The sequence below is a fragment of the Gekko japonicus genome, unplaced genomic scaffold, assembly GCF_001447785.1.
Source record: "Gekko japonicus isolate JY-2015 unplaced genomic scaffold, Gekko_japonicus_V1.1 scaffold752, whole genome shotgun sequence".
Taxonomy (NCBI): Eukaryota; Metazoa; Chordata; class Lepidosauria; order Squamata; family Gekkonidae; genus Gekko; species Gekko japonicus.
The window spans coordinates 553244-579287 of NW_015170296.1; the positions used below are offsets into that span (position 1 = coordinate 553244).

General features: G+C 44.9%; 1 protein-coding gene across 1 annotated transcript in view; it reads left to right on the forward strand.

The window, feature by feature from the left end:
• SEC31A (SEC31 homolog A, COPII coat complex component) overlaps positions 1-26044 on the forward strand; it is an 85662-nt gene that overhangs the window by 2655 nt on the left and 56963 nt on the right. The window contains exons 2-7 of the mRNA XM_015417916.1: positions 5465-5547; positions 7869-7992; positions 12086-12284; positions 15077-15172; positions 17889-18029; positions 21101-21243. Coding sequence (XP_015273402.1) covers positions 5469-5547; positions 7869-7992; positions 12086-12284; positions 15077-15172; positions 17889-18029; positions 21101-21243 — 782 coding nt within the window. The 5' untranslated portion in view covers positions 5465-5468. The remainder of the gene's footprint in view (positions 1-5464; positions 5548-7868; positions 7993-12085; positions 12285-15076; positions 15173-17888; positions 18030-21100; positions 21244-26044) is intronic.

Here is a 26044-nt window from a genome sequence, read left to right on the forward strand (position 1 = left end):
TCTTTTATCCCATGACTATTAAGCTTACTTAGGTGCCTTTGATGAGAAACTTTATCAAAAGCTTTCTGGAAGTCAACGTAAACAACATTCGAACTGTAGATAACTTCTGAAGATTAATTGACACAGTTATCTACGGTCAAAGAGAGATTTGCTTGAAGACAAATGAGACAACCCATGCTAAGATAACCTCTCTTATGTGATTATAAAATACCTTTAAAGATTTTTTTAAAAACAGTAACTTTGGAAAAAACTGTAATCAAGAAATCAGGAAAGCCAAATGGAGGAGGGATTTATTAATTTTTTTGATGGAAGTGTGCATGCATGAAAGCTTTTTGGCTGTGAAGATAAATCTGCTGTGAGATTCTTGTTATATTTACTTTAGAGGATTACTTATTGGATAATTATACCTAATAGAAGATAAGACTCTGAGACATTCTGGGACTATTTGACCTTTGTTTCCATGATGAAAGGATACAAACTCCTGACTGCTAAAACTGAAAATAACTGATTTTAAAATATTCTGGAGTATTTGCTTTGATTTTTAAAATTTCTGTTGCCATGGTGAAAAGACACACATTGGCCCCTGTCACACGGGCAGGAAACTGCAGAGGAGAAGTGTGGCTGTTTGCCCCGGGGCAAACTAACATGCAGTAAAGCGATCAGACCTACTGTGGAGGTTCTGTGGAGGTACTGTGGAGGTTCCATGGCAAGGGAGAGGTGCCGATCACAACACACGCCTGCGCGCAATGAAGAAGCGCGCGGCGCGGCGAACTGGTTTTCTTTTTTTGTGTACACTACGAATGCGCATGCTCCGTTGGGTGCGTGTGCGCATCCACGGAGACGTGGGAAAAAAAAACCCCTTTTCCGCAAGGGGACATGGGCGGGCGCCGGATACCACCGGAAACGCGATCAGACGCCCGCCCTTGCCCCGCAGTTTCTGGAAACTAGTACCTCCAAGGTACTAGTTTTTTGCTGCGCTTTTTCGGCAGGAAGCCTCAGTTGTGCCACGGAAGCACTACGCTTCCCAGATGTGCTGGTGAGATCGCGACCGGAAACTCCGCTTGTCTTCCGTATCTCTTGCGTGGCTAATGTTGCGTGTGACCGCAGCCCTAGGTGTTTAACAGCCACAAAAGACAGTGCTCAGTTGATTTATTGTCTTGTATGCAAGTAAGGTAAAGGTTAAGGTTCCCTTGCTCGAAAGCCAGTCGAATCCGACTCTAGGGTTGCGGTGCTCATCTCCATTTCAAAGCCGAAGAGCCAGCGCTGTCCGAAGACGTTTCCGTGGTCATGTGGCCGGCATGACTAAACACCAAGGCGCATGGAACGCTGTTACCTTCCCACTGAAGTGGTACCTATTTATCTACTTGCAATTTCTTGCTTTCGAACTGCTAGGTTGGCAGGAGCTGGAACCAGAGACGGGAGCTCACTCCGTCATGTGGCACACTCGGGCCTCGAACTGCTGAACTACCGACCTTCCACAGCCTGCAGTTCAGCGTCTTAACCACTTGAGCCACCGTAAAGGATTTGTCATGTTGGAAATACTGGATTTCCAAGATTAATGATTGCAAAAGTTTTTCGTGGCTAGAAGCCCTTTGCAAATAACAGCTCCTATTTGGAATTGAAGAAACCTTTAATTTCCTTAAGGAAAGAGGTTGTTTTCATATTCAAAAGATGCAGTTGCTGTTTTGTTTTTTAAACCTCTGGTATAATGCTGTATTCTACAATATTAAGGTTTATCTTCTGTTGGGGAGGCTATTGACCAAAGAAAAAGAGTGAGCGCTTCAAGGGTTACTAACACAGCTATAGTCCATAAAGAATACTAATTTAAGTGACTGGTAGATATCTTCCTGCATTGTGCATGGGGTTGGACTAGATGACCCTGGAAGTCCCTTCCAACTCTATGATTCAAAGTAATTATTATGCTTTTCTGAAATTTTGAAGTCTTTCTGCTTCTACTTTCAGCTGTTGTCTTTCTTCATATTCTCATGGAAATTAGTGTGAAGTAAGCCAGGGTTCTAACCTGAAAGTATTAAGAGGAGGTTGTGGTTAAAATGAAATCTGTGGCCTTTGCTATAGAAGACCACATTGCCCTTCTAAAGATGTTTGCGAAGAGGACACTTGCAAACCCTTCTCATTACTGTTCTTATAAACTGGATCCTACATAGAAGGTCTCTTCATACTAATAAAAAAGGGCCACTGAATAGTTTTATCCACTAATCCTGGGCTGCAAGTAACATTTATTGGTTGTACTTTGACACAGTGTACATTGTTTGGTTTTTTAAAAGACTTTTATTTATTTATTATTTGTCACAAAAGTCATTGATTGAGATATAGTAACATAGAGGTGCATCACAACAGTGTTCAAAGACTAAATTAGAATCAATGAGAATCTTAACATTTCAGTGTACATTGTTGATCAGTGGATTCTGCATTTGGCAAGATATTTATTTAAAACACTTCTATCCTGCTTTTTCCCTTATACGGAGCCCAAATGCAGGAATTGGAATGATTGGGAGTCAAAAAGCTGTATGCCTTAAGATAATGGATTGGACCCAACCAGCTTTTCTGCTGGTGGAAAAAGGAATGGATCCCTTTGACCATCCAACAAGGCAGTGCTGAGAATCATGGTGCCTACATGTAGAGTGAGCCATGTAGGCACATGGTAGATACACATGGATTTTGCCACATGGTATCTTGTCAGTGTTAAATACATATGTGCCATCAGGTTGCGCACGACTTTTGGCCACCCCAGCAAGGGGCTTTCAAGGCGAGTGAGAATCAGAGGTGGCTTGCCATTGCCTTCCTCTGCAGAGTCTTCCTTGGTGGTCTCCCATCCAAGTATTTATATTTATTTATTTATTTATTTATTTTTGAGATTTTTATCCCGCCCTACCCGGTGGCTCAGGGTGGCTAACAACAAGTTTAAAAATTGGGTACAATAAAACCATATTTCATACATAATAAAATCTGGTGCTACAAACGTCTACATAGAATTTACAAAAAACACAGCAACCCACATTTGCAGCCAGTGTTCTTGATAGCGAGAGCGCCAGGAGCAATATTTCCGCAGCACAGTCGGGTGACATCTACTCCCCAAAGTATGGTAGATGGATGGTATCGCCGCGGGGGGGGTATAGCGGCGGCGGCGGCTCCTACCCAAAGGCCTGGTGGAAGAGTTCCGTCTTACAGGCCCTGCGGAACTGTATAAGGTCCCGCAGGGCCCGGATCTCCTCCGGGAGCTCGTTCCACCAGGCAGGAGCCGCCACTGAGAACGCCCTAGATCTGGTATGGGCCAACCTCGCAGCTCGGGGGCCTGGAACTTCAAGGCGATGGAGGTTCCCCGATCGCAGTGCTCTTGAGGGAACATACGGGAAGAGGCGGTCCCTTAGGTAAGCTGGACCCTGGCCATTCAGGGCTTTAAAGGTGAGCACCAGCACTTTGAAGCGAATCCGGTATGCTATAGGCAGCCAGTGCAGCACTTGCAGCACCGGCCGGATGTGGTCTCTCCTGGAGAGACCCATCAGCAGCCTAGCTGCAGCATTCTGCACTAGCTGCAGCTTCCGGATTTGCGATAGAGGCAGCCCCAAGTAGAGAGCGTTACAGTAGTCCAGCCTCGAGGACTAAGTACTCACCATGCTTAGCTTCCGAGATCTGATGAGATCAGGCCATATTGCCTTTTCTCCCTCAGTGTTACACAGAGCCTTAAAAATCTACTTGTTGCAGGGTCCACAGTGATATTATTGAGCCATCCAAGAGCAGAAAAACTGAAAAGCACAGAATATCTTATTACTTGCCGTCTACATAATTGTTTGTTGGGTGTGTTTTTTGCATGTGAAGTGAGTCATGTAGTTTTCCATCTTTAATGACAGGATAAGAGTGTGAACGGTAGCACAAAAGTGTGATTCAGACTAGAGGATGCAATACGAGATAAACTATGTACAGTCTCCAAGGTTTTGTATTTGTATATATAGATAGAATTGGGAGCAAACCCAGAGCATGACCACAGTATGTGCTTTATCTTCCTTGTCCAGTCTTGGTTGATCCAGTGTTGGCTACGTCTGTTGGGTGTCCCATGGGTAGAAGGTTAGAAAGTGAGGCGTTCTTTAGGTCAGTCTCAGCCAGTTTAATCAGAGGTAACAATTGCTAGAAAGAAGCTATAATTTGCTTTTTCATAACATTTTGAAGAACATTTGCCAAGTCTAAGAGCTTTCTATGGTTCTATTTGCAGTGAACTAATTTGTTTTATTTTGCTTCGTACTGCTTTGAAATGACCACAGCGTATTTTGGTGGGGATTCCAGTGGTCAGTGTATGATTTAGTACATGTTTTACCCTACGTTGTTTAAAACTTCCTTGATGTGTCAGAAGCATCTCTGTAGGATAATGTCTGTAACATTGTTGACAGTGAGTGGTCCAGTTCTTTTCACACACCCTAGTCCTGTAATGATGCTCATACCAAAGATCTCTGTAGACACTTGGACTGAGTTCTAGAGCTGTTAGTTTCAGGCTGCAGTCCAGGAGCACAGGGGTCCCCAGTCTTTGTGAGCCCGAGGGAACTTTTGGCATTCTGACAGGACGTGGTGGAGGCAACCACAAAATGGCTGCCACAGGGGGTGGAGCCCCACACACACAGAGGAAGCCTAAGTGCAGGAGAGAGGAGGGATGATTTTAAAAAATTATACTGGGAAAGAGGACTGAGAGAAAATAAAACCAACACTGTAGTGGCAGCTGCCACTGAAATCCTGTTATGTTTATGGGCCCAGCTAATTGGATCTCCAGTGGCCAATCAGAAATCCTGTTGAGCAAATGGAGGGCTCTGGGAAAGGTGTTGGTGGGCATCATGGCAGCCACAGCCACCACATTGGGGACCACAGCTTTAGCATATTGTATATTTATTTATTTATTAAGATTTATACCCCGCCCTCCCCGCAGAGTTTTAAATCTAGTTTAAAACAAGCTGAATAAAATCTATACCTGACCGAATCCATTTGGCAGTGTACTACCGAGAAGGGGTATCACAACAGAGTAAGGCTTCTAGGCCTTACACATGTCTAACTGAAGAGCTAAATATACAGGCTTGGGCTTTCTGATGCCCATATAAAATTAAATGTATTGCTACATTTTGTCATGAGTGACATAATAATAACATAATAGGACTGTACCATCTACAGGTTATCAAATCAAATTCTCTCTCTGACAACCATTCTAGGCTGCTGCTATGCAACAGAAGTAGACCTTGGTAACTGATCTTAATGGATGTTATCTTGAAACTGCATAGGTGAATCTCAGCAGACAGGAGGGCATAATTATGTTACCTCTAAAATGTAAAAATATTTAGAAGATCCTTTTGACCTGCACATGGACCCCAGTACTCATGTATTTTCCTTGTGCTGTTTTTCATTGGAGAGTAATTTGTCCTCCTTTCAGCATTCATCTCTGTTTTATCTGTCCCTTTCCCCACCCCAGCAGAATGAAGCTCAAAGAGATAGACCGCACTGCTATGCAGGCATGGAGTCCAGCCCAGCATCATCCTATTTACCTGGCCACAGGTAAGCTGTAAAAAGCTGATGAAGTACTGATGCAAGATGGTCTGGTGCATTATTATGCTTCAGTGGCTGTTACTGTTTTATTATTTTTTATTTTGCAATACATTTCCTGTGATTATTGCTGCATTTTGATTATAGTTAATTATAGTTCTAATAATAATTTATTCACCTGTCTCCTGCTGTTTAAGATTTCATGTCATGTGATACTGTGTTTTATTGTCTTTTAATGGAAAGGTGGAATAGAAATCTGAACAAGCCAGAGTCTGTTCATATTTATTCAGTTGCAGAATTGATTGTAACGTGTTTCAGTAGAAGCTAGTTGGGATCTGGCCGTCTAGAATTTTGATACTTGCATGCATGGATTTCAGATATTCAGACCTGCTGGCTTAGGAAGTTTTAATACTTTTTGAACCCTGATAAAGTACCACAGTACTGAAGTTGAAAGACTGCAGTGCAGAACCAGAACAAAACTGTTTCCTGTTTTGTTTCACCGGGTTTCTCTGTGTACTCAGTTGCCCTAAATAAGATCAGAGTCTTGCCTTGCTAGATCCAGTCAATGCCTGTCTTAGTCAGCATTTTCAACAGTTGCCAGCCAAATGCTTCAGGGCACCTCCAAGCAGCCTGTGAAAGTGACAGCCTTCCCTGTTGTTTGACCCTGGCATCTGGTATTCAGTGGTATACTGCCTCTGAACATGGAAGTTCGATTTCTTTTCATAGCTAATACAGCGATACTCCATGGATTTGTTTTAATCCTTTAAAAAAAAACCCAAAGAACTATCTACGAGGATGTATTACAACATTTGAGGAACCCATGGAGTAGAGTATGTCATGCAGACGTTACCAAGAGTACGAATTTCACTTGATGGAGCCTGCATGTCTGAGCGGTGCTTACCAAGACTTGTCCATCTTGACTTGTGAGCGGTTCCCTCAAATATACATGCACATGAAGCTGCCTTCTACTGAATCAGACCATTGATCCATCCAGGTCGGTCTTGCCTGCTCAGACTTGCAACGACTCTCCAGGGCCTCAGGCAGAGGTCGTTGTTCTGGGCTCAAATCTAGTTTCAAATCTAAAATTTCATATATTATTTTGCTTATCATCTCCCAATATTTCTGAGCTTTTTTACACTTCCACCACATGTGGTAAAAGGTCCCCACATTGGATTTACATTTCCAGCATATATTTGTTACATGACTATAACACTTAGCTAATTTATCAGGGGACCAGTACCATCTGTGGAACATTTTATAAACATTTTCTTTATTTTTATTTATCTTATTTATTTAGGCATTTTTTTTGTATAAGCCACAGCCCTCATATATTTAACCGATTTCCATATTTTAAGGATGTATTACAACATTTGAGGAACCCATGGAGTAGAATATGTCATGCAGACGTCACCAAGAGTACGAATTTCACTTGATGGAGCCTGCATGTCTGAGCGGTGCTTACCAAGACTTGTCCATCTTGACTTGTGAGCGGTTCCCTCAAATATACATGCACATGAAGCTGCCTTCTACTGAATCAGACCATTGATCCATCCAGGTCGGTCTTGCCTGCTCAGACTTGCAACGACTCTCCAGGGCCTCAGGCAGAGGTCGTTTCACGTCACCTGGTCCTTTTTAACTGGAGAAGCTGGGGGTCGAACTTGGGATCTTCTGTATGCAAAGCAGAGGCTCTTCCAGTGAGCCACACACCTCTCCCCACCCACAACACACAAAATATTCTTTAAGGTTAGCAGCTTTCATAAGAGGGTGAGCCTTGTTGCAAGCGATGAAGCGTGTTCCTAAGTGCCGGAGAGATCCAACATCTCATGTTGTTGTTGTTTTTTAAGAAAGGTAAGGTAAAGGTAAAGGTTCCCTTGCTCGAAAGCCAGTCGAATCCGACTCTAGGGTTGCGGTGCTCATCCCCATTTCACAGCCGAAGAGCCAGCGCTGTCCGAAGACGTTTCCGTGGTCACGTGGCCGGCATGACTAAACACCAAGGCGCACGGAACGCTGTTACCTTCCCACCGAAGGGGTACCTATTTCTCTACTTGCAGTTTCTTGCTTTCGAACTGCTAGGTTGGCAGGAGCTGGAACTAGAGACAGGAGCTCACTCCGTCATGCGGCAACCCGGGTCTCGAACTGCTGAACTACCGACCTTCCACAGCCTGCAGTTCAGCATCTTAACCACTTGAGCCACCGCAGCTCCTTTAAGAAAGGAGGGGAACCTAAAACCAAAATCCGATTTTATGTTTCTGTTCAAACGTGCAGAATTGTTCTGGCATTCAAATGCGACTCTAGAGTATGGTTGTGTTGAGCCATTGTACATTTCGCTGCAGGCACGTCTGCTCAGCAGCTGGACGCGACCTTCAGCACCAATGCTTCCTTGGAAATATTTGAACTGGACTTGACTGACCCCTCGCTGGATATGAAGTCCCTTGCCACTTACTCCTCCGCTCACAGGTATAAGCTCCGGTTTTAAAGAAGGTTGGCCTCCTTTATGATACCCACCAGAGTGCGTCAGTAAAAGCTTACAGACTGCAGCAGTGGAGATCTGGAGGCTGTTTCAGTTTTTGCTGCAATGATGCAAGTAGGATTTCAGTATAAAGACTTGGGAACAACCCAGTCCGTGCAGAGGCCCAGGCATGCTTCGAACTGCTGAACTACCGACCTTCCACAGCCTGCAGTTCAGCATCTTAACCACTTGAGCCACCGCAGCTCCTTTAAGAAAGGAGGGGAACCTAAAACCAATTTAAGAAAGGAGGGGAACCTAAAACCAAAATCCGATTTTATGTTTCTGTTCAAACGTGCAGAATTGTTCTGGCATTCAAATGCGACTCTAGAGTATGGTTGTGTTGAGCCATTGTACATTTCGCTGCAGGCACGTCTGCTCAGCAGCTGGACGCGACCTTCAGCACCAATGCTTCCTTGGAAATATTTGAACTGGACTTGACTGACCCCTCGCTGGATATGAAGTCCCTTGCCACTTACTCCTCCGCTCACAGGTATAAGCTCTGGTTTTAAAGAAGTTTGGTCTCCGTTATGATACCCACCAGAGTGCGTGTGTAAAAGCTTACAGACAGCAGCAGTGGAGATCTGGAGGCTGCTTCAGTTTTTGCTGCAATGATGCAAGTAGGATTTCAGTATAAAGACTTGGGAACAACCCAGTCTCCCTCCTCTGTGAGGACAGATCTGCACACACACACACACACACACACCAATAGCTAGCAAACCAAAACAATCCAGTGGAGCCTGAGTGTTGGGTGTTGCCTTCTGACACACTTCCGGTGATGTCAGGGTGTGTGGCATATGCAAATAAGTTATACTAATACGTTATGCTAATGAGCCCCTCCACCTCTTTTTCTACAAAATGACCCCTGGGGCCAGGTATGCATGCTCCCTGGAGCACAGCTGTATTGCCACGTGTGTCACTGTGCATGTTCATGCCACTTAGCAATGGAAGGACCTCTGTGCTTCCTGAAGCCCTGGATCTGTCGGCTACAGCTTATTTGTGCACAAGCTAGAGCCAGTTGTGGAAAGGCAAGGGTGGGGGAGAATGCTGCTGGTCCAAATGGGGGGTTGGTGGGTCTTCAGCCTTGACTACGTCTGTGGTATAGGTTGAGCCAGAGAGGTGAGAGAGACAAAAGGAAGGAGCTGGCTAGAACACACTTGGGTTCCCTGGGCCCTGAGATGTAAGAGAAGCCGGTCCATGTTGCTTTTGCTGGCTCCTTCTCCCTGCTTGAATTCCTGGTTCCATAGGTACAGGAGTTGCAGCAGGGCTCTAGGGAGCCCCTGTACAGGGGGTACCCCCCAGTAGCCTTAATTCATAGGCCACCATGCATGGACATGTATAGATCTATGGTGCGTCCTCATTTGAAATACTGTGCACAGTTCTGGTCACCATCTCTCCAGAAGGTCATTGTGAGCTGGAAAAATTACAGAGGAGGGCAAGCAAGATGATTCGGGGGTTGGCGCACCTTCCCTATGATGAAAGGCTGAAGCGTCTGGGACTTTTCCGTTTAGTAAAGAGACAACTAAGGGGAGACATGATAGAGCAGTGGTGGCGAACCTATGGCACAGGTGCCAGAGGTGGCACTCAGAGCCCTCTCTGTGGGCACGTGTGTCATTGCCCCAGCCAGGCCCAGACCATCATTAAAGTGTCGAATTCTCTGCCAAATAATTTAAAGTAAATGAAAGCATTTGGGATTGCTTTCCTTACTTTGTTTGGATCATCTTAAGTTAATGTATGAGTTGTTTTTTCTAAAGTAAAACCTCAGTATTCAGGTTAAATTGCCATGTTGGCACTTTGCGATAAATACGTGGGTTTTGGGTCGCAGTTTGGGCACTCGGTCTCTAAAAGGTTCGCCATCACTGTGATAGAGGGTTATAAAATTATGCATGGAATGGAAAGAGCTGACAAAGCGAAATTTTTTCTCCTTCTCCCAAAATACTGAAACTTGAGGGCATTCAGTGAAGCTGATGGGCAGTAGGTTCAGGAGGGACAAAAGGAAATACTGCCTTACACAGAGAGTGATTAAAATGTGGAATTTGCTGCTAGAGGATGTAGTGATGGCCACAGGAATAAACAGCTTTAAAAGGCGATTAGATTGATTCATGGAGGATATGTCTTTCAATGGCCACTAGCTATGGTGACTGAGGGGAACCTCCATATTCAGAGGCACTAATCCTCTGAATCCCAGAATTAGTAGGCAACATCAAGGGAAGGCCTTGGCCTTTATGCCCTATTGCTGGTCCTCGAGAGGAATTGTTTGGCTAATTTGTGAGACTGCTGGACTTGATGAACTATTGGTTCTTCTTATGTTCTTATGAGCCAGCCTAGGCCGGAATGGGCGGGATAAAAATCAATAAAATCAATAAATCAATAATATATGTGTAGTTGTCCTTGTTCATAAACTCTGGACGGGTGCTCTCTGTTTAGACAGATGATCCCAAACATCTTTGTGCATTCTGTTGTTTACTGGAGTCCTGTGTAAATTGACCGAGGAGGAAGAACTCCGACCATAAGCCTTTCTAATTGTTCTCGCACTGAGCTAACAGCAGCTGCTTTTCATGACTAAGCAGCTTTGGCAGTGAGAGCAAAGCAGGCTTCTCCTAGTGTGGTGAAGGAGCTGAGAAATTTCCACTGGCGTTGGACTACGTCCATGAATCTTTCATGGCAGATACAGTGTCAACAGGAGACATTGTGCTTCCATTGACCACAGTTCACTCTGTCATCGGAGGTGCCAAGATTACTGAGACTCTGTTGTATCAAATTATATTTATTTGACATAGGTTGGTCAGACTTTCCCCCTTTCATGATCTAAGCCAAATATCTATAATCCTATGGAAATCTAAACTTGTTTGAACTGTAAGGTTCTCCGGCCTGCAGTTTAAACTGCCCTACAATTCTCACTTCTTTATCCTCAGCATCCCTCTGAAGTAGATAGATTCGGTTGGCTAGCCGTGTTGGTCTGAAGCAGTACAACTAATTTAGAGTCCAGTGGCACTTTTAAGACCCATAAAGGCTTATTCAAGGCATGAGCTTTCGTGTGTAATGCTTTCGATTTAATAATAATGCTTTCGATTTAATAATCGCTTTCCCCACAAGTGGGCTCAAAGTGATTTACAGTTACTCTTTAGACAGGGGACTAACAATGTTTTTCATAGGGGATAGGCCTTAAGACTACCCAGTTTTTCCATGACAGGCAGGCATTTGAAAACAGTGTTGCACTCACCGTAACTGTTGTTCATCCAGTTGTCCTGTGCAGGCACACATGGGATCTGCGCAGCCGCAGGCCAGCCACCGGAAGGTTTTTTTCTTAGCTTAGTTACCGAGTGGGAGGAGCCCCTCCCAACTGGAGAATCGTAACCGTTTCCCGCCTAACGGTCACGTGATCCAGGGGGGGCTCCGCACACTCCCTCAGTTCTTCTTTCGCCGCCGCTGATAAAGGTTGTTTCTATACCAGAATGAGGTGGGGACGACAGGCTGGCTGCTCATGCCAGCGCGGGGCTCGAAGTGACACAGTTCGGATGTTAAGACAGTGGGATATACCCACTGTGTCACCGCTGTGGTAAAGTGTGTGTGCACACGAAAGCTCATGCCTTGAATAAGCCTTTGTTGGTCTTAAATGTGCCACTGGACTAAGTTTGTTGTTCCTCTGAAGTAGAGTATGGCTGAGCATCTTAAGACTACCCAATGTTTCCATGACAGGCAGGCATTTGAATGCAGGTATCTTTTTCCACACTGTAGCCACTTTGCTGTTTGTTTGGGTGTAGTGGCTAAGACTGTTGGTAGGATCTGGGAGACCCAGATTTGAATCCCCTCTCTGCCAGGGTAGCTTGTCTTCAGCCAGTCACACTCTCGCAGCCTAACCTACCCCACAGGGTTGATGTGAGGCTAAAGTGGTGACGAGGAGAATGATGTAAGCGGCTTTGGGTCCCTATTGTGGAGAAAGGTGGGGTATAAATGAATTGCATACAAATAAATTTGTTAACAGAGACTGATGGGTGGAGTGCTGTTCCTTGATGTAATAGAATCCCCCTATTCATCTTGCAGATATCACAAACTGATATGGGGCCCTCACAAGATGGCGCCCGACGGGAATCTTTCAGGCGTGCTTATCGCAGGTGGCGAAAATGGAAACGTCATCTTGTATGATCCGGCTAAAATAATAGCTGGTGACAGCGAAGTTGTGATTGCGCAGAAGGACAAGCACACGGGGCCGGTGAGAGCTCTGGATGTCAACATATTCCAGGTTAGATTTTTTTTCCCTGTATCATGCTGTTTACTAGATGTGAAGACTGCGATATAAAGAGCTCCTTAACCCTTATGGATGCATCTGTAGTAGGTGATTTTTGTATTGTGGTTTTAAGGTTCCAGTTGTGTTAATCTTCTTTAAAGTGATAGTTTATGCTTTATGCCAGGGGTCTCCAGCGTTGTGCCCGTGGATGCCGTGATACCCACCGACACCTTTCCTGGTGCCTGCCAAGTGTTTTTAGAAAGTGGGGCCTTCGCCCAGCAAGGCTTCTGGTTGGCGGTTGGAGATTTGATTGGCTTTGCAGATTTTTAAAAACATTATTTTGGAAGCACAGTGCAAGGGTCTTCAACTGCGTGACTGAAGGTATCCTGGGGCAGCCACTTTGTGCCTGGCTTTGCCTCCTGCAGCAACCGTTTTGTAGCTGCACCCACAGCGCTGTGCCCAAAAGTGTTCACAGGCTCAAACGGTTGGGAACCCCTGTTCTGTACATTGCCTTGGGGCAGTGGGATAAGTGGAAGGGCAGCCTTATAAATTGTGTGCTTGGCGTTAGTACCATTTTACATGTACATTGACATGTACATTTATGCTTTTTTTATGCGAATGGCATAAGGCTACCAAGTATATTTGTGGGGAAATTGTGATTGGTCCACTAGACCACGCTGACTATGTACTGATGTTCTAAGAAGAAACACTGGCATTTTCACTCACCTGTACTATTTAACTCTATCTTATGCATCTTGTGCTGTTTCCAAATTACTGTTTTAATTATGTACCTTTGGCAGTTCCCCCCCACACCAGATTTCCTTAAATAGCTCTCAGTGTTCTTGTTGATTTGAAACAGAAGCTTCCAGAAATAGAAATAGGGTGGTGGAGGTGAAAATTAGCAGTAAAGTATGATTAGGACCAATGTTCCCTCTAAGCTGTGGAGTCTCGTGAGCAAAAATTCTACTTTGTGAGCTACTGTTTTAATTATGTACCTTTGGCAGTTCCCCCCCACACCAGATTTCCTTAAATAGCTCTCAGTGTTCTTGTTGATTTGAAACAGAAGCTTCCGAAAATAGCTTAGAGGGAACACTTAGTAGGACTACAGTGTGTGATTCATCATCCAGGCGCTGCATGATGCTTTCCTCTTAATGTTTCAGAAGGCAGCCAGGTTGGTCTTGCAGTAGAACAGCTGGGGTCAAGTCCAGGAAGCAACAAGATTTTGTGGTGCTATGAGCTTTCTTTCTTTTCTTTTATTTTCTTTTTTGGCCCCCCATTGGGGATTTTTTATTTGCATTTTCTAAAAACTACAACAAAATTAGGGAGGGGATCTACAACTATGGGAGAAAGTAAAGAAAACCCACTAAAAACCCAAGAGTTGGAGGTCTTATATTGCTTATAAAAGTATTAGCTTAACAATATAGAAATTGCTTTTCTTGACATTGAGAGTGGTCAATCATCATTGTCGATTATGTTAACCATCAAATCTGACTATATAGAGAGCATTCCAGGATAATCGCTAGTTCACTTAAACACAAATTTCAGAGAACAGTGGCATCTCATTTTACAATTATTTTTCCCTCCTTCATTTAAAGCAAATTAATAATTATATTTCCGTTAGTAGGTGTAACATAGTCAATTTCTCTTCCCACGCTGTTATCTTCAATCGTCTTTTTAAATTCTCATCTCTACTACACTTTTGCCCTCATGAGGTAAATTTAAGTCTTTACACTTTTGGATCAGAGCCTCTTTCTTCATTCCTAGAAACTCTGTCATGTTTCTCTCAGAGTTTTTCTTTCTCCCAGAATTTTTAATCACTTAATGTATGCTCTCTTCCTCAGAATGTTTGTATCCCACTGCTAGTCAACACTTTGTGGCGTCCTCTTATTTGGGAGGACTGGTTTTCCCTTTAAAATTATACTTTGGATTCACAAACAGGGTAGTTTCTGCTGCCACCAGGAATTTAAGGAATTCCAAACCTTCTCTCTGTATCTGCTGCTGGAAATGCGATCCAGAGTCTGGCTTTCAGAGTTCTATGTGGTCCTGAGGAAGGATTGAACTGAATTCTGGGATAAACTTAAACAAAATAGGATTTATTGAAATAAGAACAAAATAAGATGCTGGTTATCTGTTTGGGAATAAGGGGCTTGTAAATAGGTCTGGCAAATGTATCACACACAGTCCTTTTTTCTTTTTCTTTTCTTCTGACACTCAGATCCAACACTGACAGGAATCACTCTTTCCTATAGGCAGCCACACTGGCTAAGCTTTTGGTATTTTTGACTTTCTTTCAGATCTTTAGAGTTTCACTTTTGAAGACATATATACTGCACTCTTTAAGATTCCACACAGAACAATAATATCCCTCACTGACTGAACTCACTAACTGAATAATTCCAACTGATTTTTCTAACCGACTTTTCTATATCTGACTAACTGACACACCCACACAGATTCACTTCAAAAACTCCTCCCACACTCTCTCATCCTCCAATCACACCACACTTGTCTCCCTCAATCATTCTACTCTGCTATCACTGCACTCCAACCAAACATTTAAAGGAACACACACACAGTAAAACAAGGAATCATTACACCAGCTCTTTGCTGTGTTTGTGAATCCTTGCCTAAATCTTAGGACTGAGAGAATTCCTGTCCCATATTAGCTGCTTTGAAAAAGAAGCACTAGTTTACTTGGTATAAATAGTTGCAGGATTTCTAGCTTTGGTCCTTCCCTGATTAGGAAGGCTGCCTCCAAGGAATTCTCTAACCTCCAGAGGGATGCATGTTTTTTTCCCCTGTTACAGACAAACTTAGTAGCGTCTGGAGCAAATGAGTCTGAGATCTACATCTGGGACCTGAACAACTTTGCAACACCAATGACACCAGGAGCCAAGACACAGGTACAGGATGTATGCTTTGCCTAAGGGTGAAAAAAATGAACATTTAGTAATGGGTGGGATGATGTGCATGTGATTACAGTCAGATTAAGTATACGTTGTTTTCCAAAGCTCATTGCACAGGAGTGTCTTAGAACCTTTTTTTGCCAAACACCCACTTGTCTGATGGTACATCCTGTAATGGACTTGGAGATTTCTAGTGATTTACAAACTGTGTTAATTTGTAAACGCAGTAAGATTTTTTAAAAGTGTGGATGCTGGAGGAATGAAATGGTTCATCAGTAAGTTTCCTACGGCCAACAGCCTGCTTTACCGTCTGGATGAAGCAGGTTGAAATTGTATGGAGTGGTATGGGTATTTATTCTTTTGATTTATTTCAAATATCGATATGCCCTTTCATCACAGAACTCAATGCTGCTAACAGTCTAGAATCATGTTCTAGTCACCTGCAATCCAGATACATCAAGACATCCATTACTGACACCCCTGTTTTTTTTACAAAACTTCAGCTGGCACCCAGTCCATTTGTTGACACCACTTGAGCCTCAAAAACTTGTTTTGACCACTGTGGAAAAGCTCAATTGATCTTTTCTGTTGTGTGTGTGTGGGGGGTGCTACTACACTGCCAAGAACACCTATTGAGAGCAAAATCAGAAAAGCTGGCAGTCTGCAAGCCAAAGTGGCAAGCATCCTCTCCCTTCCCAGCCCCAGGTAGAAGGTCTTTATACTATCTCTAGGCAAGGGATCAAACTGGAGAAGAGGGCAATCTGTAGGCCAACTGTATACCATATTTTTATCCTACATTTTCTTTAAGAAGCCTCGGTGAGACATGTATAGTTCTCCCTGTTTGGTGTAATGGTTAGGAGCATGGACTCTAATCTCGGAGAACCGGGCTTGATTCCCCACTCTTCCACATGCAGCTGCTGGTGTGACCCTGGGTCAGTTACGAGTTCTCTCAGAGCTGTTATCTCAAGAGCCGTTCTCAAGAGAACTCTCTCAGCCCCACCTACCTCACAGGGTGTCTGTTGTGGGGAGGGGAAGGGAAAGGAGTTTGTAAGCCACTCTGAGACTCCTTCGGGTCGTGAAGGGTGGGGTATAAATCCAGTCTCCTCTTCTCTTCTTCTTCCCCTCCTCCATTTTATCGTCACGACAACACTGTGAGGCTACTTAGGCTGAGAGAGAGAGAGAGAGAGTGCGCAGGCTGAGGTCAGCCAGTGGGCCAAGCTGAGTAGGGCTTTGAACCCAGGTGGCCCAGATCATAGGTGGTCCCCCTAATCTCTACACTGTACTGGCCTTCTAAATACATGTGTGTAATAGGCGTAGGATGAGAGATGCTGGATAGGCACAATAATGCAGTGTAGAAGTCATTTGAAAAGGACTCTTTTTGTAGCAGGAACTCCGTTGCATATTAGGCGACGCACCTGTAATGTAGCCAGTCCTCCAAGAGCTTACAGTAGCCCCTGTAAGAAGAGCTCTGCAAGCTCTTGGAGGATTGGCTGCATTAGGGGTGTGTCGCCTAATATGCAAAGGAGTTCCTGCTACAAAAAGAGCCCTGCCACCCCATTATCACTAATCACCTTTTCCAGGCTTTTAAAAAACAAAAAAAAAACCCTCAGTTTGATTTCTCCTATTTGTAATCTCTGTAGCATGGTTATTGTAGACTGGTAATGCTATTTATTCGCGGCTGCAAGCTTTATAAATCGCCTGGGTTGCCTCTGTGCTGTAGTCAAGGCAGCTTCACCTTGATAACCTTAAATTGTTCCTTCCTTAGAATACAGGGACTGAGCATTGCAGTATTTGTTTAGTTACGCCGCTCCCACCATTCTTTCACATCTAGCCTGAACAGTTGTGAGCTTTTGGGTTTTACAGTAACTCAGTAATTTGCTTAATCTGGTCTCTGAGCTGCCTCTTATCGTATGAAAGGGCTGGGCATAGGGGGTGCCAGTCAGAGGTCATTTCAGGGGGGATCGGGGGATCGCAGTTCCCCCGGGTGAGGTACGGGGGGGCGGGGCACATGATGAAGCCCCGCTCCATGCTTCTGGCCGCCCCGCTTCCGGCCCTCATTCAGCCAGGAGGAGGCAGGAGAAGAGGGGGGGTAAGTTGCTTCCTCCCTGCCTCTCCCCACCCCTTCCTGCCTGGGGCCAGGGAGGGCCTTGGCGGGGCTTCCTTGCACTCCCGCCGGCCTTGCAGGTCCACCGCTGGGCCCCTCATGGGGCTCGGCAGTGGAGCTGCAAGGCTGGCGGTGGCAGCCGGGACCGTTGGGGGGGGGTGTGGCATATGCTAATGAGTTATGCTAATGAGTCCCCCTAGCTCTTTTTCTACGAAACGACCCCTGGTGCCAGTTACCTGCTGGTAGTGGAAGACCTCCCACCCTTGCATCTTGCAGTGGCCAAGGCCACATCCACCCAAATTCCTGGATGGTACATCAGTGTGTTGGGCAACCATCTGGCCATCCCCCAAAAACTCAGGATTTGAGGCAGGTGTGATGTCGTGTGATGCTAGCCATCATTTCCACCGATTAACCTGAAGAGTTCATGGGGGTGCTTGGATGCCTGGGAGGAAGAGTTCTAGCACAGATGTTAGAAGATATATTGGCCTGCTGTTACGTCCTTTGGCAGTGGGCTGCAGAGATGACGATTTTAAAGTGTTTTGCTTACATTCACTGCTGCTTCCTGTTGTCGAAATGATGGTATATCAGTATATGTTCTGCTTCCAACAGCCTCCTGAAGACATCAGCTGTATTGCGTGGAACAGGCAAGTCCAGCATATCTTGGCTTCTGCTAGCCCAAGTGGCCGTGCCACAGTGTGGGATCTCAGGAAGAATGAACCTATCATCAAAGTCAGCGACCACAGCAACCGGGTAATTATCCAGCCAGTTTGCTGCAGACGGTGGCGTTAATTAAGATGGCTTCCCAGCAAGGCTCCCTCTAATCTTTGGAGTCTCGTGAGCAAAAATTCTACTTTGTGAGCTACTGGCATTAAAGTCGCGAGCAAGCGGTTTGGCTGCTGCATAAATTAGTCCGCTCTGGAGCCATCCCTTCCTGGGCTAAGACAAAAGTGTGTGAACCAGAGGCTAAAATACTCAGCTAGCTCGCACTAACTCAGCTTAGAGGGAACACTGCTTCCCCAGTCCATAGGCAAAAATTGTCTTCACTCGGTGAAGGAGCCTGTGAATTCCCCTCATGCGTATGGCGGCATGTGACATGAACAATCCACATGTAGCATCGTTCCTACTTTGGCCTAATTTGCACAATTGTCCCTTGCCTTTTTAAAAAATATTTTTGGAAATGGAGTGTTGCGCAGCGCGTCTGGAACAGTTGAACCGGCACCTCAGTCACACTTGCACTCACCAGCAGTCATTGCTTGCAACCAGAGGCTTTTCTATAGTCAACCACACTGAGACAGCCCAGTGGTTACTATATACAGAAATTTATTTACAAATTATACAGCTCTCTAACAAAATGCTCCGCCAGACACCATCCGCCAGCAGAGAGAGAGAATGCAGTGCAATACATCCACATATATACATTGGTCAGCCAATCAGAGTAGTGCTGAATCGTGGTGACTTGGCTTGCCTCTGCCCAAGTCTAAACTGGCTGAATCTGGTTCAGTGCAGCTGTCCACTGTCACATAGATGCTCCTGATCATAGCGCTGAAGCTTATACACCAACATGGAGGGACGCAGGACTCCTTATCTACCGCCCTGAGCATGGAACATTTGCATCTTGTCTCTGTGTTAAGTGCCATCAAGTCGCTTCTGTGAATGCATGATCTCCAAAACGTCCGGTCGTTAATAGCCATGCTCAGTTCTTTCAAATGAGTAGCCGTGGTTTCCTTTATCTTCTGGCGGCAAGTTCCACATTTTAATCACTCGCGGTGCAAAGCCGTGTTTCCTTTTGTCCATCCTGAACGGAGCAGCTTCTTCAGAGAGCTGGGATTAGGATGAGAATCTCATCAAAGTCCCCGTCTTGCTGAGCTAAAAATAGCCATAAAAAAAGAATATAAACACAATGCTGCAAGTCACCGTTGCCTCCACTTCTGTCAGATGCTAATATAGCGGCCTGTGTTCAACCACACTAATCTAATTCCCTCTTGGAGCCCTCCATGCTTGTAGCCGCCACCACCTCCTGTGGCAGTGAATTCCATGTGACCTGTATCCTTCATAAACTTGGGTATCCATCACACACGTAGATGATACGATGCCGGATTCCTTTTCGTACAACATAATCCCACACATGTCTACTTAGAAGAAACTCCCACTGTGCCTAGCAGTGGTTACTGCCAGGGAAGGGAGCTTAGATTTGATTGCATCTTTTAAAAAGGTACACGTGTTCTGCCCTGCACTTGATTTTTGTCTTAAAGCATTTTGTGGGTGTGTTAAGTGCTGTCAGGTTGCTTCCAGCGAGTAGCGAACCGATGAATGAGTGACCTCCAAAACTTCCTGTTGTTTTGTTTTTGGATTGTCTTGTCTTGTAGGATTTTCAAACTAAGAGAAGATGAGAAGTGGTTTGCTGTTAGCTTCTTTGGCGCAGTACTAACCAGGGTTAGCTGAAGTAGCATTGCCGTTGTCTGTGAAAGATCTGCCACCAGTGTCACCTTCCACTGTTGCTGCTACCCAGTAGCCACCCTTCAAGGATTCCTCTGCCACCATCACCACTGGAACTGTCTGTTCTGTTCTGCCGGTGTGGCCGTTGATCCCTGAAGAGGGTGGATGCATCTTAGTGACTCGGCTAGGCGGTTAGCTCCTTGACAGAGTCTAAACTCCCTGGGGTATTGCTCTCAGCTTCTCTGATACACACAAGTCCCTCACCGCATTAAGGTGTGTGTTCACTGCTTTTTCTGGCAATGTCTTGAGTGTTTGTTTTACAGGATCATAGAATCACAGAGTTGAAAGAAGGGGCCATCCAGGCCATCTAATCCAACCCCCTGCTCAGTGCAGGATCAGCCTAGAGCATCCCTGACAAGCATTTGTCCAGCCGCTACTCAAAGACTGCCAGTGAGGGGGCGCTCACCACCACCTGCCTAGGAAGCTGATTCCACTGTTGCACAGCTCTGACTGTGAAAAGGTTTTCCCTAATATCCAGCTGGTATCTTCCCGCCCTTAATTTAAATCCATTATCGTGAGTCCTGTCCTCTGCTGCCAACAGGAACAGCTCCCTGCCCTTAACTGGCTTTCTTAATTGGCTTCTCAAAAGATGGAGGAAGTTAATGGGGAGGGGCCGTGGCTCAGTGGAAGAGCATCTGCGTGGCATGCAGAAGGCCCAGGTTCAATCCCCAGCACCTCTACTTAAAAGGATAAGAAAACAAGTGTTGGGGAAGACCTCTGCCTGAGACCCTGGAGAGCCGCTGTCAGGACTTACTTAGATAGACCAGTGTTCTGATTCAGTATAAGGCAGCTTCCTGTGACTATCCACATTGTTATTTAATTCACTTTGCTGCACCTGCGGGACACTGAATGACAACGTTTCTTGATTTAGTTGCTGTAGATTTTCCGGGTTGTGTGGCCGTGGACCACGGCCACAGAACCCATAAAATCTACAGCCGCTAATGAACTCCGGTCATGAAAGCCTTCGACAACATATGGTTTCTTGATTTGTTCACATGAGTTTCTTGGGGGGGTGGGGAAGAAGACTTTATCCAGTGGAGCACATCTGTAATTGCAATTCTGTTTTCTGTATATATGTTGACCTCCATCACTTGGTCCCTTCCAGGTAGTGGTGCTCCCGTGAGTCTGAGAAATGTGTTCATGTTTCACTTGTATTTATGCCAATGAGTTGTCGAAAGCAGGCCAAAGGAGTTGTTCCCACGCTGGTCTGGCTGCAGCCACGTTCGTAAGGGAATGTGTCAAGCAGATGCCTGAAACTGGGGCAAAGGGTTTTGTACTCTTTTAAGCCAGGGATGATGATAGGGTTGACTTCTTCCCCCCTCCAGATGCATTGCTCAGGCCTCGCTTGGCACCCAGATATCGCTACCCAAATGGTTCTGGCTTCAGAAGACGACAGGCTGCCCGTAATTCAGGTGTGGGACCTTCGGTTTGCATCATCTCCTCTTCGTGTTCTGGAAAACCATGCAAGGTACGCGTGTGTGTGTGTTTATCCCTTACAAATTCTACATTCCACCTTTCCTCAACTCTGTGTCTGCACCTCCTGTTGTCTCCACAAGTATGTGACTTTCAAGCCGGTGTAGAATATGCCCAGTTTCCTCTGCCATCCCCCCTCCCCCGAACCTCATTCTCCACCTTAGGACTATCAGCTCATTGTTTACTCTGCATGCTCCCGCTAGCCGCTTCCCCCCCCCCTCCCAGTTCATTTCTCGGTCCTCTGCTACCTCTCCTGCGAGTTCTGACTAAATGATAAATGGGCCCCTTCCTTCACAAATGCTGCAGTGCAGAACCTTGGTTCATCCGTTGAAATCCCAAGTCACCCTACCAACTCTGTGTCTGAGACAAGCACTGTTCTGTATGAACACCAAATGAAAGAAAACAAGCCACTAAAATCTACACACTGCCTCATAAGCACTTCTAAATCTGTTTACATCAATTACAGTCAGCAGGTTCGACATAAAACATCCTAATTTAGGAAGAAGCTCTCTGAGGGCTAATAAGGAGGGCAATAGATGAACCTGCTTGAGCAGGAAGACGCTTTAGGGCCCTAGGCCTCGGGATGGTCTGCTTTCCCTCAGATGGTGGGTCCATTGACAAGAGATCTCTGTGGACATTAACATATGGGAGGTGGAGCTGAATTAGGGTTAGCATATTACAATGGGGCCAGGATAGATAGTATGTTTAGCAGAACAAAACGTCAGCTTGAAATAATTAAATAGCAGCCTTTCATACCACTGGGATTAGAAAAAGATTTTAAACTCATTCTTTTTAAAATCTCAGTGGCTAGTATGAAATTCCATATAGCAGGTACTGGAGGCGTAAAATTACTGGCATATATATATGACTCCCCCTCCCCAGGTTCATTATATAGTTAGTCAACTGAGGGCTTGTGTTAAATTTACCTCAGAAAGCACAATTCTTAACATCAGGAAGCAGAGCATGAAATAGAAGGAGAGACTAGGAAGACTTTATCCACAACAAATGATCAGTTTCTGACAACACAGGAGAAGCTTGTCTGGATCAGTTCAGTTCAGCGTGAGTGGCATTATAAAATGAATGTCAGTGACGTGGAAGCAAGCTCTGTGCTGAAGAATTTGCTCCAACTTTATGTGCAGCGAAGGGGTAGAAAAAGCGTCCAGTGCTGCAATTACACAAACCCTTATGCTCAGGAGCAGGAAAACATCATGGTGTCTCTATTCATCCTGATGATTGTTGGGTTTTCTGGCTTTCTCCTCTTTGCTTCGACGCTCAGCAACATTGTTTTCAAGACGCAGGAACATTACATGGACTGTGTTTATCGTGAGACACGGCAGACAGCTGGAAGACAACTTATCAAATGAAGACAAATTGGCTGTCCTCACATAGAGTTTTACTTCAGAGCTAAGCGGTATTGACCAGTGTCAAAAGACTGTTAGCTGCAACACAGCACCCAAGGCTCCAAGCATGAGTCAGTCCTGAAAAGTGTATGAAAATCCACTCCGTATGGAGCCTGATGTCCTATTATGCAAGTACTTCTGTTGCTTACAGAAGTATGGAACTAAGAGCCTGGACCAGTTCTTTGGCTGAGTTCAGACTGGCAGTTTGAAGCAGGAGGGAGTCGTGGCAAGAAAGACCCGGAACAAACTGCACCGACTGATGTGGGAGCATACCGGGGAGGAGGCGCAAGGGAGCGTTCACACTGTTGGCCCGCCCCTGGTGGAGGCGCGGCTGTAAGGCGCGGCTTTCTTTTTTGTAATCTGGAGATATGCGCATAATCGCACAAGAAAAACGCGGCTTTTGGCGTTCACACTTTGTTGGTGCGGGATGGACGCGGGATAATCGCGCTTTCCAGGGTTTGCTACCACTTTCACCAGGTATCTTTTAAAGTCGGGAGCGAAGCGTTACAAGACGGGTTGAGTACGGCTGGGGAACGCCGGACAGATGTGCCTGTGTGAACGGCCCCTTTAATCCGGTTGTGGAACGGTTGTGGAACGTGCCTTTATCGGGGCAAACTGCCCGTCTGAACTCAGCCTCTGTGAAGCTTAGATTCTGCAAGGCGAGCTTCCCGTTCACAGCTGAGGATAACTGTTCTGTTATCCTGAATAGCGCAAACATATTCCTATTCCAGCCTGTGCTTTCTGGTGAGAGACCAGTAATCAAGCCCAGACTTGCAGGATCCTTTTATAGTCTGTTCAGCCTTTTTTAATATACTGTGTAGTTCATGGAAGAAGAAAACTATCTCCTTATACATATATATACACACACACACACACACACATATATACATACATACATACAGCACTAAAAGAGCACAGAGAAAATGTTTTCTCTGTTTCTGTTGCTAGGCTGTTAATATTGAAATATTGGAAGATTATTGATACTTAGCCAGTTCATTTATAGCTGGTCAGGATCTGGGACAGGGTAAGTATAATGAAAGGAACTGCGGTGGCTCAAGTGGTTAAGATGTTGAACTGCAGGCTGTGGAAGGTCGGTAGTTCTTCAGTTCGAGACCCGAGTTGCCGCATGACGGAGTGAGCTCCCGTCTCTAGTTCCAGCTCCTGCCAACCTAGCAGTTCGAAAGCAAGAAATTGCAAGTAGATAAATAGGTACCACTTCGGTGGGAAGGTAACAGCGTTCCGTGCGCCTTGGTGTTTAGTCATGCCGCCCACATGACCACAGAAACTTCTTCGGACAGCGCTGGCTCTTCGGCTTTGAAACGGAGATGAGCACCGCAACCTTAGAGTCGGACTCGACTGGCTTTCGAGCAAGGGAACCTTTACCTTTTAAGTATAATGACCCAGTTCAGACATCACAAAACCCAGGTTGATTCATGAAAGCAGGATTTGCCTTGCAGATATTCATTCATAACCTGGTTTTCCTCAGCAGATACTGGTGTCATAACCCCCACATTGTATCCAGGGAACAACACAAGGTGTCTTTGTTTATACATCACATGAAACCATAGGAGAATCCAATTGTGGTTAATAAATAAATTTCAAACCACAATTTCAGATTCTGGTCTGGCAGACCCAAAGTAGACTTGCATAGTGGAGTGGCCCATGTTCAGACAATCCCATTTAGAAAAGTTAGTCTGAACCAAACCAGTGGGTTTTTTTTATTCCCGTAATAAGGTACCTGGTGGGTAAGGTCAAATTTAGGTGTCTGGGCAGTTGGAGCCAAATTACTTAGCAAAATTGTTATGTTGTGTTTCTTAAAGCCTGTGTTCTCTGTGTTTTCAAAGTTTCTTAATGTAAATGAGATACTTTGTGTTCTCAGATATTTTTGATATGTATGCATTGTAGTGACAGGTTATTTCTTCAAGTTAAACATGCCCTTAATAAAAATCGTGTGTGTGTGTGAGAGAGAGAGAGAGATAAAATAATCTGGTCACAGTTCCGGGATTCCAAAACATAGGCTCTGAAGATAGATTCAGGTGGGTAGCTGTGTTGGTTTGGAGCAACAGAACAACATTTAAGTCCAGGGGCACTGTGACGCCCTCCTTATTGGGGAGGACTAGTTTCACTTTAAAAGTGTGTTGTTTTTTTTGTTCTACTGGGTATAGACAGCTGCCACCAGGAAATTTTAAGGATTTCCAAACCTTTATACTTTTACTTCTGCTCTTAATGGTTAGGTAGACCGAATTCAAGGCTTACAAGGAACTATGTGGTCCTGAGGAAGTATTTCTTTCAGATCTGGTATACTTGAATAAAAGAGGATGTATTGAAATAATTCATAAATAAAAGGGTAGAACAATGTAACTATTAATGTGTAAATAATGAACAATTGCTTGGTGTATCACACACAGTCTGCTCCCTTACTGACAGGGATCTTTCAGGTAACTTTGTAACACTTTAACTCAAGGTCATATATGTTCACTGTTTCTCTCCAGGACATACAGCCTTTCCTATAACTTGTCTTCAATTAAGCTTTCATTTAATTTTTCCTATTCTCTCAGCCTTTCTTCTGCTTCTCACTTCCCTCACACACAGAACTAACTGCTTGCCTAACTCATTCCCCACACAGAACTGCTTCTCTCTGCTTCACTCACAGACTCAGAATTAACTGAACTTATCAACTGTCAACCCTGTAACTGTCACTGAACTAAAACTCCTGACTGACACACCTACTCATCCACTCATTTTCACTTCCAAAACCCTTCCCCCTCTGTCAATCACCAATCATACCACGCTTGCTTCTCTCAACCACTCTAGTCTACTTATCACAGCCATGCAACCAAACTTTTAAAGAGAGACACACACACATAAAACAAGGAATCGCCACAGCATCTCTGTCACCTGGGACAATTCTTCATTGGTTGTTCGTTGTCACATGCTGTGTATTATCGTCAAGAATATTGAAAATATTATTCCTTTGAGGATAACATTCAGAGCATCTTACGTGGAACTAATACACTGGATGTCAAGTTCCGCTCCCATTATGTTTATGCCTCTAAGCTACCCTCAACAAATAACATGCCTTTTCTCTTGAGATCCTCCACAGGAGGAGGTCCTCTCCCAAGCTTATGAGTATTGTTGGGTGGCCAAATCTGAGCGAAGATATGCAGGCTCTCTGTGGTTCATTGTGAGGGGAAGCCTGGAGCCTGAAGTTCAGTAGGCAGAAGATACTGGTCTGAGGAAAAGGCAGTAGTGAAAGTAAGCCGGTACAGAATACCAGTCAGAAAGTGGCCAAAGTAATACCTCCCATTTTCAGTTTTGAGCCTTCTGAGAGAGACCCGGTCATGGTAATAGTTCCAGGGGGGTCAGCCGCATTGGTCTGAAGCAGAAAAACAAATG